Source organism: Stomoxys calcitrans, chromosome 1 (genome assembly GCF_963082655.1).
Source record: "Stomoxys calcitrans chromosome 1, idStoCalc2.1, whole genome shotgun sequence".
Lineage (NCBI taxonomy): Eukaryota > Metazoa > Arthropoda > Insecta > Diptera > Muscidae > Stomoxys > Stomoxys calcitrans.
In genome coordinates, this window is record NC_081552.1 from 100,757,454 (window position 1) to 100,773,330 (window position 15,877).

Here is a 15,877-nt window from a genome sequence, read left to right on the forward strand (position 1 = left end):
GCTTTATACCAGCCGGTCGAATACCCCAAGTGCGACCCAATTTCCCGGCGCAAGCAGTGGTACTCGCAGACGAGCGTGATGGGATTCGTGCTATGGACCCCGCTAACCCCAGAATCAGCGAGCTGAATCTGGAAATAAACAGGGTAGTCAACGAACATAAGCGGAATTTGTGGCTGGAACACTTGGAGCAATATAACTTAGGCACCGGTGTAGGCAAACTGTGGGCCACTGTTAAGTCACTCTCGAACCCCGGTGGACCTCAGTCACTTTTGGCGAGATAACCGTGACTGATCCGAAGAGATGCGCCAGGTTGTTCAACTGTCAATTTATTGTGCATCCCGAGAGAGACAGGGCAAGGAGGAGAGCCATTCGCCGTATTCGTGGTCTCCGACCCGATAAACAGCTATCACAATTTACCGTGGGTGAAGTTACGAATGTCATCCGTGGCGCCAAATCTTCTAAGGCGTTGGGCCCCGACGGAATCTCCACATTTATGTTGAAGAATCTTGCTTCACCTGGAGTTGAGTACCTTACCACTGTCCTCAACCTGTCATTGAACACTCTTATAGTTCCCGATGTCTGAAAAATGGGCAGAGTGATCCCGCTACTGAAGCCTGGAAAAGACTCGAGTTTGGGGGAGTCGTACAGACCGATCTCCCTTGTCTCACCATTGGCAAAGACGCGTGAGGCTTTACTCCTCCCGAGCCTCGTAGGAGAATTTCCATTCGCCGAGCATCAACATGGATTTCGGAGACTGCACAGCACAACAACAGCTTTGCATGCCATCACCGCACACATTTGCCGTGGCTTCAATCAGCCCAGGCCATGTGATAGGACGGTCCTCGTGGCACTGGACCTATCGAAGGCATTCGACACGGTCAGCCATGCCAAATTATTTGACGATATCGCCAACACGTCCCTCCAGCCAGGCCTGAAACGATGGGTCGCTAATTATCTGTGTGGTCGCCAGTCATTTGTGGCATTTAGGGATAAGAAGTCGAAACACCGCAGAGTGAAGCAGAGAGTTCCCCAGGTGGGGTGATATCTCCGGCACTGTTTAACCTCTACCTATCCACCCCCTCCAGACGGCATTGAGACCGTATCATATGCGGACGATTGTACGATCATGGCATCAGGCCCCCCACCCATTGATGACATCTGCGATAGGTTGAACGTCTACCTCAACGAGCTTGCCTCATATTTCGCTGCAAGAAATCTGAAGATATCCGCCACCAAATCTTCAGCCACACTGTTCACTACAAATACGCGTGAGGTGAATACTGAGCTGACTGTGATGGTCGATGGAGAAATGATTCCGACCATCAAGTGTTCCAAAATACTTGGCGTCACATTTGACAGCTCATACACATTCTCCTCACATGCCACAGCAATCTGCAATAAAGTCAAAAGGTCCTCAAGTCACTTGCTGGCAGCACTTGGGGTGCAGACAAAGAAACCTTGTTGACCACGTACAAAGCAATTGGCCGGTCTGTAGTAAGTTATGCAGCGCCAGTGTGGTCTCGTCAACTTTGTGGCATGTAGTGGAATAATATTCAGATCTGTCAGAATGCCGCCCTCCAAACTGCGACGGGTCAGGAGACAAAGACCTTCCAGTGCGAAGACATAACTACATGCTGTCTAAGCACTACCTTTTGGGCTGTTATCGCAGAAACCATCCAAATCATCATCTTGTGGATAGATACCCACCGCCCAGAAGCCTTAAGGTGGATCTACACGACTCTAGAGGGTGAGGTTCAGCGCTACAAGAGAGAATCTCTAGATCAAGCAGGTCTAAACAACATTCATGCAGACACGGTAGCAGACGCGGTAATTGGCTACCAGGTGAATGTAGTCCTTGGAGAACGACCGCCCCCATTGCAACCGAAGAAATCGACCTCCCGGCAAACCAGAGTAGTTCTGGCTCAATTACGTACCGGCAGATGCAGCCGCCTCAATTCCCACAGAGCTAGGATTGATGCCATCGTTCAAGATGTATGTCCCGATTGTAACCAGGGACCTCACGATACACGTCACCTGTTTAACTGCCCGGCCAGACCCACTCGACTCAGACCCAGATCCCTGTGGACGCACCCCATCTTAGTCGCAGAGTTCGTGGGTCTTGACACTCAACAGAATCAAGTAGACGACAGATAGAACACAATAAACTGCTACAACAACAACAACAACGCTGTGAAAAAGTTGGTCATATGAGGCGCCAGATAGTCTGCCTCTTTCTGTAGTAATGCCGGAAATATTCCGGGTGACTTAAATGGTTTGAAGCTCCTCAAGGATTCCTTCACCATAAATTGTATTATTATTAATCTTCGATCAACGTCATTATTCCAAGATTCCGGTGTCTCCGTGAGTCCCTTCGTATCCTGTGGAAAATGGGTTTTCATCAAAAGCCTCAACATGTCCTCCGTTGTCTCTGCTCTCACTCCCATGTCGTCTACTAAAGTTTCAGTTTGGACATGGGTTTTTGGGCGAAACATTTTTATCTTGGCGGCATCATTAACGCAATCGACCTGTTCGCAGAAATGCTTCCAGGAGGCACGTTTTGCCGCTCTGGTTATCTTATTGTATTCCTTGAGCCGTGTGTAATACACAACCCTATAAACATCAGCTTTCTTACGACGTGCTCTGTTAAAAATTCTGCAAACCTCTTTCCCAATATTGCGAATCTCCCCAGTCATCCAGGGTTTTTCTTGGGCTGATTTCCTTTCCCGAACAGGACAACTATCTTCGAAGGACCCCACCAGTGCAGTCATAATCCTGTTGACATTTTCGTCAATGTCTTCTATGCTTGGACAATCTTAATTATCTTGCTCAAGTCTTCTTCCGAGTAGCCTTCTGAATTTTGCCCAGTTGGTTTTCAACTTATTCCAGAAGCTTATCGGATTCGCCGCTTGCTGTGCTATTCTAAACCACTGTAGCGGTGGTCAGAGAAAGACTGTAACATGGAAACCCTCCAATCCTGAACCTCATCGATTAGATTTTCCGAACATATCGTCACATCTAATACCTCCTCCCTAATCCTATTAACAAAGGTAGGGGTGTTACCAATATTAAGTGTTATTAGGTCGTTAGTATTCAAGAACTTTGTCAGGGCTTGGCCCCACTTATACGTGTTGGTACTACCCCTCGAAATGTGGTGAGAGTTCGCATCGCACCCTTTTAGAACCTCGTTTTGCTTTCTTTAACTGCCATTGCAGCTCCGACTTGGGTGGCGGTGTCGGGGAGTCGAAAGGCAGATAAAGTGATGCCAGGTATGCTCACCGTCTCCCTGTCTCACCAATGTTGCATCCGACGTTGATAATTCTGGGGAAAATATATAATTAAAATTTTTATGACAAATAACGCAGGTCCTTGGCCGAGTACCAGCGTTAGCATAGAATAATTGGTAGTTAATATGGTTCAGTCCAGAAACTTTGTTTCGGGTCGTCCATGGCTCCTGAATTAAGGCAATATGAATCTTGCCCTTACTGATTTTCTCCATCAGAGTGTGTGCAGGTGGAGGTTTATCTGGATTACCTCAATCACTGATCCTCCAGTAAATGAGCATCTTGGGAGTCTGTGATGATCTCATCGTCTGCTCCCTGTTCTTTAGACTGCATTGACTTTCCTGTCACTGCACTGCCTGATGTCATCGTTTTAGGTGCTTTGCCTAGTCTAGTCTTCCGACTTTTTATAAAGTCGGTAATGGTTTACCGTCGGGTCCCTGTTCGTTAAGCTGTATTGGGTTTCCATTCCCTGTACTGCCTGATGTTTCAATACAAGGATCTTTGCCTATCTTAGCCTTCCAAATCTTAAGTAAATGGGCTTCTTGGGAGCAGGTAATGGTACCATCATCGTCTCCCTGTTCGTTGGGTTGCATTGGGACTCCTGGATCTTTATCTATCCCAGTATTCCGAATCTTGAAGTCGGTGATGGGTCGTCAGGTTCCTGTTTGTTAGGCTGTGTTGGGTCTCTCGCCACTGCATTGCCTGGCATTTTAGTATTAGGATCTTTGCTAATCCTAGTCTTTCCAATATTGAGAGATGACGTGATTGGCTGGTTTTCGGTCCCATGTTCGTTGGGCGGTGTTGAGTAACCTGCCACTGCATTACCTGATATCTCAAAATGAGAATTTCTGCCTATCCTAGTCTTCCCAATCTTACTACACACGATTTTGCGTATCTGTTGGAACTTGTATTGAAAGCTTCGAACGCTAAGACAACGGCAATGGCTCTGTTGCTCCGTGTGCCCACGTTCGAATCCTGGCCGGGCTCTGCCGAAATGTTAATTTTTCAAGTTCTTTTCCTGTTAGGGCGAAAATCATTAAATTTTACAAGTTTTTGTTTGTTTCTCTTTCGAGACATCTCCGATCATTGAGCTCGTCTCGAAAGAGAAACAAAGAAAAATTTTAAAATTTAATGATTTTCGCCCTAAAGGCCGGTACTTATTCGGTTTTCGCGTTGAAAATCCATATAAAAAAAAAAAACAAACGGAAAATTACTTCTAATTGTAACTGAGTGTCTATTAGTGTTAGTGATGTTGCTCACATCTATTTACTCTGGTTGGAAAAAATAAAGTGTTTGTAGATGCAGAAATAAGAAAGTATTATTTTAATATAAGTAAATATACTCGAAAGAAAAATAAATATTTCTTTCACAACATGCAACTCAATCAATCTGTACGGAATAATAAGGTTTGTGAAAGAATGTGTAGGACATCAATATTTGGATAAAAGTGGAATATGCTAACAAGGGGGTGGGTTTTGGTTGAAATTGCAAAAACATACATGCTCGTAAGCAGCTGATAATTGTTGAAATTTTGGCCAAAGAAACCCAAAAAAATCTCCCTTGTCGAACTACCGAAAGAACGACTTTCGGAAATTTTTCCGTAAAAAAGAACGTAGTACCAGCCTTAACAGGCAAAAAACTTGAAAAATTAAATATTCGGCAGAGCGTGGTCAGGATTCGAACCTGGGCACACGGAGCAACAGAGAGGGCCATTGCCGTTGTCTTAGCGTTCTAAGCCATCAATACAACTTCCAACAGATGCACAAAATCATGTGAAGTACGGAAGAAGTCACAGAAAGAATGTCTGTCATTACACAAAAAATGCATGCATTGGGAAAAGTACAGCTAATAGACAGGGTTGTCGAGTGTGGTAATTGTATCATGGATGCGTTTTCGCTATTAATACGATTCAAATACAACATACCAATGCACGGCCTTGAAGCCATCACACCTAATATGGTAGAAGTCTTCTAACCAAAGACGAAACGCGTCCCATAGTGGTTGGTGTGAGTTTCTATTTTTGGCTTTCCTTTCCATTTCCATCTCCGATCATTGAGCTCGTCTCGAAAGAGAAACAAAAAAAAAACCAAAAATATTGATTCAATTAATTTTTTATTCTAAATTTTTTCATTTTCAATTAATGTTTTAATTGGAAAAATTTTCATGATATTTTTTCCTCGACATGTCGATACTATTTTATCTTGGTACAATTAGAAGGCAAATTTCAGAGTTGTATCCAAATCCCACTAGAACGTTGACATTCAAGTTTTAATTTGCATCATCATGTGTAGCAGCCACAAGACCAAAAGATTTATGATTATAAACGTGTAAATTATAAATTAAAACATTTAAAACGTGAAAAAGGAACAAAATGCGAAAAAAAATTTTAAATCCAAACCAATCACTTGACGTTCTAGTGGGATTTCCATACAACTCTGGAATTAGAAAATTTCATCAGCTGGGCTAAAAACCATTACTTCTACTACTACTACTGTGATTTTTTTTAAATCTTTATATATTTGCGAAAAAATAAATTATAAAGCATTTGATTGCTGTCAAATTGCACACGGGATAGCTATGAGCCCCATACAGGCTGGAACATTGAGCTCCAATTTTTGTGGTGTTCATTTCTGTCACGAGAAGCTTAGCTGCGAGCTGCCGGGCGCATCCACAGGTTACTGATAATAGAATACTCTATACGGAGTAGCTGACAATCAGCGGTATCGAGCGGAGAGTCTCAGTGAGAGGCCGGGATGCACCGGCCCTTGCGCAAATACTGAGTGCCTATGATGCTCGATACCACAAGGCGGGCTATTGGTGCCTTTAAATGACCAATGGACCGGAATGAGCTTGTTCACCCAGAGGAGCTTGACGAGGATCGCCACCTCCACATAAAGAAGTGGCTACAACAATAAAAAAATTAAAAATTTAGGGCAGACGATTTATTTGTCTAAAATGTCAAATTAAACTAAACGATGTTACAGAATCGCAGTACCAAGATATATCCATTTACAGGAAGTGACAGTTGCCCAACAACAGAATGTTGAGTGCACTATCTGTCAAAATCAGTGATTAGTAAAGCTCTGATTTTGAGTATGTTACTAGATCGCGCAATTTTTCGTTGTTTGTGTATGTATCGTTCTTAACTAAAATACACACACAACCAAAACTCGTTGACAGATAGTGTACTTCGCGAGAAAAAATTGTTCTGGTCATTATGTCATATGCGGTACTGGCATCTTATTACCGTCAAATACTGCCGGCTGTTAACAGCTGTTCGTGTGAGATAACCTTTAAATAATTCGGTCATGAATAATAACAAGTTTTTTGTATGTGGAGAAATAAATCTGTCCAATTAAAATGTTCGATCCGTCTCAAAATGTGAACAGGCACATTTAATCAATCTTGAGGTGTCAACCCGCCTTTTAAATTCAATCATCTGATGAAATCTTAACATATGTTGATGGTTTCTGGTATATAGAAAAACTAGACTTTTCCTTTCTAAAAATAGTTGGGCTTTCACAGAAAGTTAAAAGTTAAAATGACGGAAGTTTGTGAACCTTTGACTCTTGCAAGAGGTTCGTGCTTCTACATAATTAACCTGTAGTTTGTTCATTTGTTTTGTGTTTTTATGTCTTGAAGATGTCAAGCGATCCATAGAACTATTGGAAAAACTCCAGGCCAGCGGAGATTTTCCAACAACGAAATTGGCTGCTTTGCAAAAGGTACTACAAAGTGATTTTCTTAATGCTGTCCGCGAAGTATATGAGCACGTATACGAAACAGTAGATATTCAAGGATCTCAAGATGTGCGTGCGTCTGCAACGGCCAAGGCTACAGTAGCAGCATTTGCAGCAAGTGAGGGTCATGCACATCCGAGGGTAGTGGAGTTACCAAAGACAGAAGAAGGTTGGCATTTGTTAGCATGTGAAAAACAGATCTTTACTTAAAGTAATTTCAGGTCTTGGGTTCAATGTTATGGGTGGCAAGGAACAAAACTCTCCAATATATATATCACGTATCATCCCAGGTGGTGTAGCCGACCGCCATGGAGGATTAAAGCGTGGTGATCAGCTACTATCTGTAAATGGAGTGGTATGAAGGCTTAATTTTCTATAAAAAATTTTGACTCGGATTGAGTTTTAATAGTTTTGCTGTAAAATCTCTAACAGCCGAAAACTTTGTTTTGTTATTCTTATTGTTATTATTATTTTTTCAATATTTTCAGTCTGTTGAGGGAGAAAACCATGAGAAGGCTGTTGAACTATTGAAGCAAGCAGTGGGCTCAGTAAAGTTGGTCGTGAGATATACTCCTAAAGTTTTGGAAGAAATGGAAATGCGCTTTGATAAGCAACGTACAACCAGAAGGCGACAATAAACTTATTAGTAAAATTGAATGTATGAGCTATGCAAATTTAACTAATTAATTGGTAGATTTGTTTATGCATATAACAAATTAATCTATTTCAAGTGCATTACACCTCGAATAGCATTTTGCCTCTCACAATTTGGCACTTGCGCAAATAAATCTATCTCATGTTTTCCCAATTTCGACATAATGATTAAATAAAATGTTAAGCTTATTTCAATATAATCGGCAGAATTTTAAAATAGATTGTATGCTAGGCGTGTAAGGAGAGCTATCAGTTGCGCAGATGTTAGCATGTGCACCTATGATGTCGAAAACTTTGGTTCAAATCCCGGTGAAAACGTACATAGTTGGCTATCACAGACCACTTGTTCATATTCAATCCCATGGCAGCCGGTTGTACGTACCGGATTGACCCGATGGAATCTTCATCGGCAAGGGCTGCCGCCTCAGTGTACGTGTTCGTCTTTTTTCGTCATGGGAGAGGCACGTCTCGGAGTGCCTTCTCCGTATGCTTTTGGTCCGTGCCGGGATTGAAAAGAACCCCGGACCCTGGTTCTGTTCCGTTTGCCAGAACCGCCTTCATCATCGGTCAGTGTCGGTGAGGTGTAACAGGTGCTTGGAGTGGGTACATTTCCGTTCTTGCTCTGGCCTAACTTCGCTACGGGAGTATAGTCATACTGGCTATGTCGCTAGGTGCTGTGCGAACTCAGCCAGCAGTGGGTCACAAGCGTCGCCGTCGTCGCCTTCGGCGTCCTCGTCGTCGGACTATGTGACCCCCCCGACCTCTCCCGTACGGCAATTTATGCAAAGACAGCACCCTAGCCCTACTATTGCCAGGCCAGTGTCGGGAAATGTATCGTTCCTGCAGTTAAACTGCAATGGACTGCGAGGCAAGATTGATGAGATTGTGGATTTTATGAGTCGGAAGAGCATATCGGTCGCAGCGATCCAGGAGACAAAGCTGACTAACACCTGCAGCTTGCACAGTTGTCACGGCTACAATGTGCTACGTAAGGATCGCTCAAGGAATGGAGGTGGGGGATTGGCCTTCGTTATACACCATTCCGTGCAGTATAGACCTATCTCGCCTGCGCTTGACGCTAGTGACCCATACATGGAATGTATGGGGGTAGCAGTCAAGTCTGGTACTGCCGAGATAGAGATATACAACGTGTATATACCGCCGGTTGGCAGCTGTGTCCCGATTAATGGCCAGGCCTACAGCCCCGACATAAGTGGGTTGCTATCTGGCCATAGTCGTCTGGTTCTGGGGGATTTCAATGCACATCACTCGTCATGGCATTCTCCCTTAGGCAACGACCAGCGTGGCATAGCTTTGGCAGAGCAGATAGATAGCTCCACGTTTTGCACGGTGAATGAGGATGCCCCCACTAGGATTACGAGGAGGTGCAGCAGCTCGCCAGACATCTCAATCGCATCCCCTGATCTCCTGAGTGACGTATCCTGGCAAGCCGTCATCTCTTTGGGGTCAGACCACCTCCCCATAATCCTCACCATCGACCGACCACCCGACTTCATAACCTCTGAGCGCCGAACGTTCATCAACTATAAGAAGGCCAATTGGACTGGCTTCAGAGAGTATACCAATCGCCGCTTCAATGAACTGCCACCCCCCTCTGATGTGCTTGTGGCCGAGAGGAAATTCCGAGACATCATCAACGCAGCAGCCGCTCGCTTTATTCCAGCCGGTCGAATACCGCAAGTGTGACCCAATTTCCCGGCGCAAGCAGTGGTACTCGCAGACGAGCGTGATGGGATTCGTGCTATGGACCCCGCTAACCCCAGAATCAGCGAGCTGAATCTGGAAATAAACAGGGTAGTCAACGAACATAAGCGGAATTTGTGGCTGGAACACTTGGAGCAATGTAACTTAGGCACCGGTGCAGGCAAATTGTGGGCCACTGTTAAGTCTCTCTCGAACCCCGGTAGACGGGACGACAGGACCTCAGTCACTTTTGGCGAGTTAACCGTGACTGATCCGAAGAGATGCGCCAGGTTGTTCAACCGTCAATTTATCGTGCATCCCGAGAGAGACAGGGCAAGGAGGAGAGCCATTCGCCGTATTCGTGGTCTCCGAGCCGATGAACAGCCATCACAATTTACCGTGGGCGAAGTTACGAATGTCATCCGTGGCGCCAAATCTTCCAAGGCGTTGGGCCCCGACGGAATCTCTACATTGATGCTGAAGAATCTGGATTTACCTGGAGTTGAGTACCTTACCACTGTCCTTAACCTGTCATTGAACACTCTTATAGTTCCCGATGTCTGGAAAATGGGCAGAGTGATCCCGCTACTGAAGCCTGGTAAAGACCCGAGTTTGGGGGAGTCGTACAGACCGATCTCCCTTCTCTCACCAGTGGCTAAGACGCTTGAGGCATTACTCCTCCCGAGCCTCGTAGGAGAATTTCCATTCGCCGAGCATCAACACGGATTTCGGAGACTGCACAGCACAACAACAGCTTTGCATGCCATCACCACACACATTTGCCGTGGCTTCAATCAACCCAGGCCATGTGATAGGACGGTCCTCGTGGCATTGGACCTATCGAAGGCATTCGACACGGTCAGCCATGCCAAATTATTTGAGGACATCGCCAACACGTCCCTCCAGCCAGGCCTTAAACGTTGGGTCGCGAATTATCTGTGTGGCCGCCAGTCATTTGTGGAATTTAGGGATAAGAAGTCAAAACACCGTAGAGTGAAACAGGGAGTTCCCCAAGGCGGGGTGATATCTCCGGCTCTGTTTAACCTCTACCTTTCCTCCATCCCACCTCCTCCAGACGGCATAGAGATCGTATCATATGCGGACGACTGTACGATCTTGGCATCAGGCCCCCCACCCATTGATGACATCTGCGATAGGTTGAACGTCTACCTCAACGAGCTTGCCTCATATTTCGCTGCAAGAAATCTGAAGATATCCGCCACCAAATCTTCAGCCACACTGTTCACTACAAATACGCGTGAGGTGAATTCTGAGCTGACTGTGATGGTCGATGGAGAATTGATTCCGACCATCAAGTGTCCCAAAATACTTGGCGTCACATTTGACAGCTCCTACACTTTCTCCCCACATGCCACAGCAATCTGCAATAAAGTCAAAAGTAGAAACAAGGTCCTCAAGTCACTCGCTGGCAGTACTTGGGGTGCAGACAAAGAAACCTTGTTGACCACGTACAAGGCAATTGGCCGGTCTGTGGTAAGTTATGCAGCGCCAGTGTGGTCACGTCAGCTTTGTGACACGCAGTGGAATAATATTCAGATCTGTCAGAATGCCGCCCTCCGAACTGCGACGGGCTGCCTCCTTAGTTCTCATGTGGACCACCTCCACCAGGAGACAAAGATCCTACCAGTGCGAAGACATAACTACATGCTGTCTAAGCAATACCTTTTGGGCTGTTATCGCAGAAATCATCCAAATCATCATCTTGTGGATAGATACCCACCGCCCAGAAGCCTTAAGGTAGATCTACATGATCTAGAGCGTGAGGTCCAGCGCTACAAGAGAGAACCTCTAGATCAAGCGGCATATCAAGCGGGTCTGAACAACATTCATGCAGACACGGTAGCAGACGCGTTAACTGGCTACCGGGTGAATGTAGTCCTTGGAGTACGACCGCCACCCATTGCACCCGAAGAAATCGACCTCCCCCGGCAAACCAGAGTGATTCTGGCTCAATTACGTTCCGGCAGATGCAGCCGCCTCAATTCCCACAGAGCTAGGATTGATGCCGACGTGCAAGATGTATGTCCCGACTGTAACCAGGGACCGCACGATACACGTCACCTGTTTAACTGCCCGGCCAGACCCACTCGACTCAGACCCAGATCCCTGTGGACGCACCCCATCTTAGTCGCGGAGTTCCTGGGTCTTGACACTCAACAGAATCAAGCAGACGAAAGATAGTACACAATAAACTGCTACAACAACAACAACAACAACTTGTTCATATTTATTTTTTTATTTACGTTTAAAAATTAGGTAAATTTTTTTAAAATAATGTGCATACTTGTATTGAGTTATTACAAAGGGTGTTACAGCAAAAACTAGTTTCATTTTCTTGCCATTTTAAAGTATGCGCTAAAGAAACTAACTTATTTAAAAAATTCTCAAGCAGTGAGTTGCGCGGGAAGGGGTTCGACAGGGTGCGCCTCTGGCGACCGACCACGGACCATAGCACACCTCAAGAACAACTTTTGCTAACAAATCGATTAATATGCTGCAAAGAGTGAACACGAATTTCAAAAAGCGATTTAATGAGCATAGGCGCAATGGAAGTCGCCATTTAGCCAATATTGTTGTTGTTGTAGCCACATTTTCATGTGGAGGTGGCGATCCTCGTCAAGCTCCTGTAGGTGGGCAAGCTCGTTCCAGTCCAAAGGACCGATCGCCGCGGGAACTGGGTGATCATAGGTTATTTAAAGGCGCCCAGGCATTCAGCGTCAGCATGTCCGCCTATGACGCTGAACGCCTGGGTTTGAATCCTGGCGGGACCATTTGTGAGGTACTATGCCATGCAAAACTTCTCTCCAAAGAGGTGTCGCACTGCGACACGCCGTTCGGACTCGGCTATAAAAAGGAGGCCCCTTATCATTGAGCTTAAACATGAATCGTGCAGTCCAATCATTGATATGTGAGAAGTTGGCCACTGTTCCCTAGTAGGATGTTCATTGGCAAAATTTGCAATTTGCAATAGCCCGCTTTGTATCGAGAATCATAGGTACCCCGTATATGTGCAAGAGCCGGTGCGGCCCGGCCTCTTACTTAGACTTCACTTGATACCGCTGATTGTCCGCGACTGTAGTTGCAGCTATTCCGTATGGAGCATTCTACTTTCCGCAACCTGTGGACGCGCGCGGTAGCTCGCAGCTAAGCTTCACGTGACGGCAATGAACACTGGGTCTAATAGATTGTTCATTGACCCCTCGAAGACTAAAGCTATGTTGTTTTCCACTCATAGCTGCAGGGACTTACATTTGGTTTATAACAACCATGCGATTGATTTCGTACGAAATATAATATGTTTAGGGGTTACTATTGATGATCAATTATATTTTGATAGACATATAGACAATGTTGTCATACATACCCATCTGGCCCTTTGTCGTTCTTATAACACTGACCTTGTGCTACGCCTTTCAGTAAAGTACAAACTGGTTCATGTATTAATTATGCCACACATTCTTTACTGTCTTGAGGTTTTTTCTGGTACTACCAAGCGCAACATGAAACTCTTGGCGCTTGCTCTAAACCGAGTAGTTCGTTACCTGTATTCCGTTAATTCCGATTTGATCATATTTCTCTACATGTGCGACGTTTTTTAGGTTGCCCATTTTGGAATTTTATTGACAATCGCTCATTAATATTATTTCGAAAAGGTTTGATTCAACAATCCCCATTTTTATACCCACCACCGAAGGATGGGGGTAGACCGATCCGACGATTTAGGGTCTTAGGCCCATAAAAGCCACATTTATTATCCGATTTTGTTGAAATTTGGGGCAGTGAGTTGTCTTAGGCCCTTCGACTTCCTTCGTTAAATTGGCCCAGATCGGTTCAGATTTGGATATCGCTGCCATATAGACCGATCCTCCGGTTTAGGGTCTTAGGCCCACAAAAGCCACATTTATTATCCGATTTTGATGAAATTCGGGACAGTGAATTGTGTACAGCCCATCGATTTGGGCTAACCATTTGGTTAGGCTCTTCGACGTCCTTCTTCAATTTTGCCCAGATCGGTCCAGATTTGAATATAGCTGCCATATAAACCGATCTCACGATTTAAGGTTTAGGGCCCACAAAAGAGGCATTTATTGTCCGATTTCGCCGAAATTTGGGACAGTGCTATGTGTTAGGCTCTTCGACATGTTTATGCAACTTGGCTCAAATCGGTCCAGATTTGGATATAGCTGGCATGTAGACCGATATCTCGATTTAAAGTCTTGGCCCCATAAAAAGCGCATTTATAATCCGATTTTACTGAAATTTGACACAGTGACTTATGTTCGGCTTTTCGACAACCGTGTCGTATATAGTTCAGATCGGTATGAGGTATATGAGTATAAGGTATGAAATTTTCACCGAATTTTGATGAAAGGTTGATTACATATATACCCGAGGTGGTGGGTATCCAAAGTTCGGCCCGGCCGAACTTAACGCCTTTTTACTTGTTTTTTTGTCGAATTGTTCATTTTTACCTGGTCACGCAGGGTTAACCAACTGATATTGCCCAGTACTAGGGGTTTTATGAATAATTCATTCCAGGTTAGAGTAGTCAGAATTTTCAACAGCCTACCTGTTACATTAAGACAATTTTCTCCTAGCAATAATTCGTATCGTGCTAAACTTTGTGAGTACCTTAAAAATTTAGAGGAGTAGTGGTAAATACGTCTATTGTCACAAGCAGAATATTAAAGTTTGCATATTGCACATCCAAGAAATGGCTTATGCTTTTTAATTCCTGTTGTTGCATTGCATTTTTGGGAACTTCTATCTTCGATTGTCATGGTTATCTTTATCTTTGGGAAAATGGTGAATAAAATAAAAGGTTTTTTTAATATACTGTATAAAAGGCCAATGTGTAGCATTCTGTTGTACTAATATAATCTCTTTGAAGAAAAGTATTATTTAAACATGAATCAGTTGACCCACTATTGCTGTTAAATATTTTTTAGTCATTAAGCATTTGTTACTTAATTATTATTATTAACTGTAAAACACCCTAATGAGTAGCCCACTGTAATTATCACCATTGGCCATTTTTGTGGTTTTTTGTTACATGTTCTGAAAGAATAAATAAATAAATTTCGACCACTACGCCAAAGCCGACTGGAACAAAGGGGATTATGAACTTCCAGAACTTGCCGCGGATGGCAAGAGATGCACCAGGTTGTTCAACCGTTAACAACATGTAAATATATATATATATAAATATATATATATATATATTGGGACCATAATTGCCAAAGTTGTTGGAAGTCGTAATAGAAGACGGCAGGCAAAATTTCGGCGAAACCAGACAACAATTGGGACTTTTTAGGACTCAAGAATTTTAATCGGAAAATCGGGTAATATAGAAGTTATATCGGCTTATAGTCATTACAGAACACAACAGTCATTACAGAACACAACATGCAAAATTTCAGTCGATTCGGACCCAAATTGAGCCTTACAGGGGCTCATGAAGTCAAATCTGTAGATCGGTTTATATGGGTGCTACATCTAAATCTGAACCGATATGCAATCCCCAACGACTTTTATCAATAGTTAGGTTAGGTTGGAAAGAGGGTGCAGATATTAATCCGCCCCATGCCACTATGGACATACACCTAAGCCTGTAATCGGCTTGTTGTGCGCTCTAAAAACTATAAAGTAAAATCAAAATCCTTAATTGTTTTCAATACCACTCCCCTAAGTTGGTTCATGTCTGGCATTGTGTCTCCACCTAAGTGCCGGTATCTGTTAGACGCGAAAGCCGGGCAATGACAAAGGAAATTTCCAACGCCTCATCATGCCCTACACATGCTATCACTTGCCGCACCGATTTTACATAAGTGAGCTCGTAGTCCTATGTGTCCCGTTATGATACCAATAACTAAACTGACCTCCTTCTTGCTTGCTTTCAGTAATAGCCTCGTCTTCTCACGATCTGGATCCCCCCATAGGATTTTCGCCGTCCTATCGATCGTTTCGCTGTTCCTCAATGTTGCATGCGCATTCGTCGCCCACTCCCTTAACTCGGACTGCATCGTCCCGAAAGGCTTCGGATTAACCAAGTTTATTGACGGCAGTTCCCTGGCCTTCACCGCCAAATGGTCTGCCCTTTCATTTCCCCTTACTGCGTTATGGCCCGGCACCAAAACGATAGGGATTTTCCCATCCTCAGAGAAGGCGTTAATCTCCTTCTTACACTGCAAGACTGTTCTTGACCTTACAGTCCTGGTTGTTATTGCTCTTATTGGTATTTTACTGTCGGTAGAGATGTTCACACTCGACGTCCTCACGTTAGCACCACACCACATCACGCATTCCGTGATCGCCCGGATCTTCGCCTGCAGGACCGTATTATGGTCAGACAGTCTAAAACAGATCTCAGTCCCCGGGTTCTCAATGTAAATCCCCAGACCTATCCTCTGTCCTCTAGCTTTGATCCATCTGTGTAACACGATCTTCCGGATGGCAATACTACTCAATCCAAGACTG

The 15,877-nt window shown here is 44.3% G+C and overlaps 1 protein-coding gene across 1 annotated transcript; it reads left to right on the forward strand.

Annotated features, from left to right (window-relative positions):
- Positions 1-6,742: 6,742 nt before the first annotated feature.
- On the forward strand, positions 6,743-7,875 carry LOC106091160 (protein lin-7 homolog C). The gene is made up of 4 exons (XM_013257596.2): positions 6,743-6,859; positions 6,924-7,190; positions 7,243-7,376; positions 7,510-7,875. Exons 1-4 carry the CDS (start codon positions 6,823-6,825, stop codon positions 7,657-7,659), a joined length of 588 nt encoding a protein of 195 aa, XP_013113050.1. The 5' UTR covers positions 6,743-6,822; the 3' UTR covers positions 7,660-7,875.
- Positions 7,876-15,877: the final 8,002 nt, after the last annotated feature.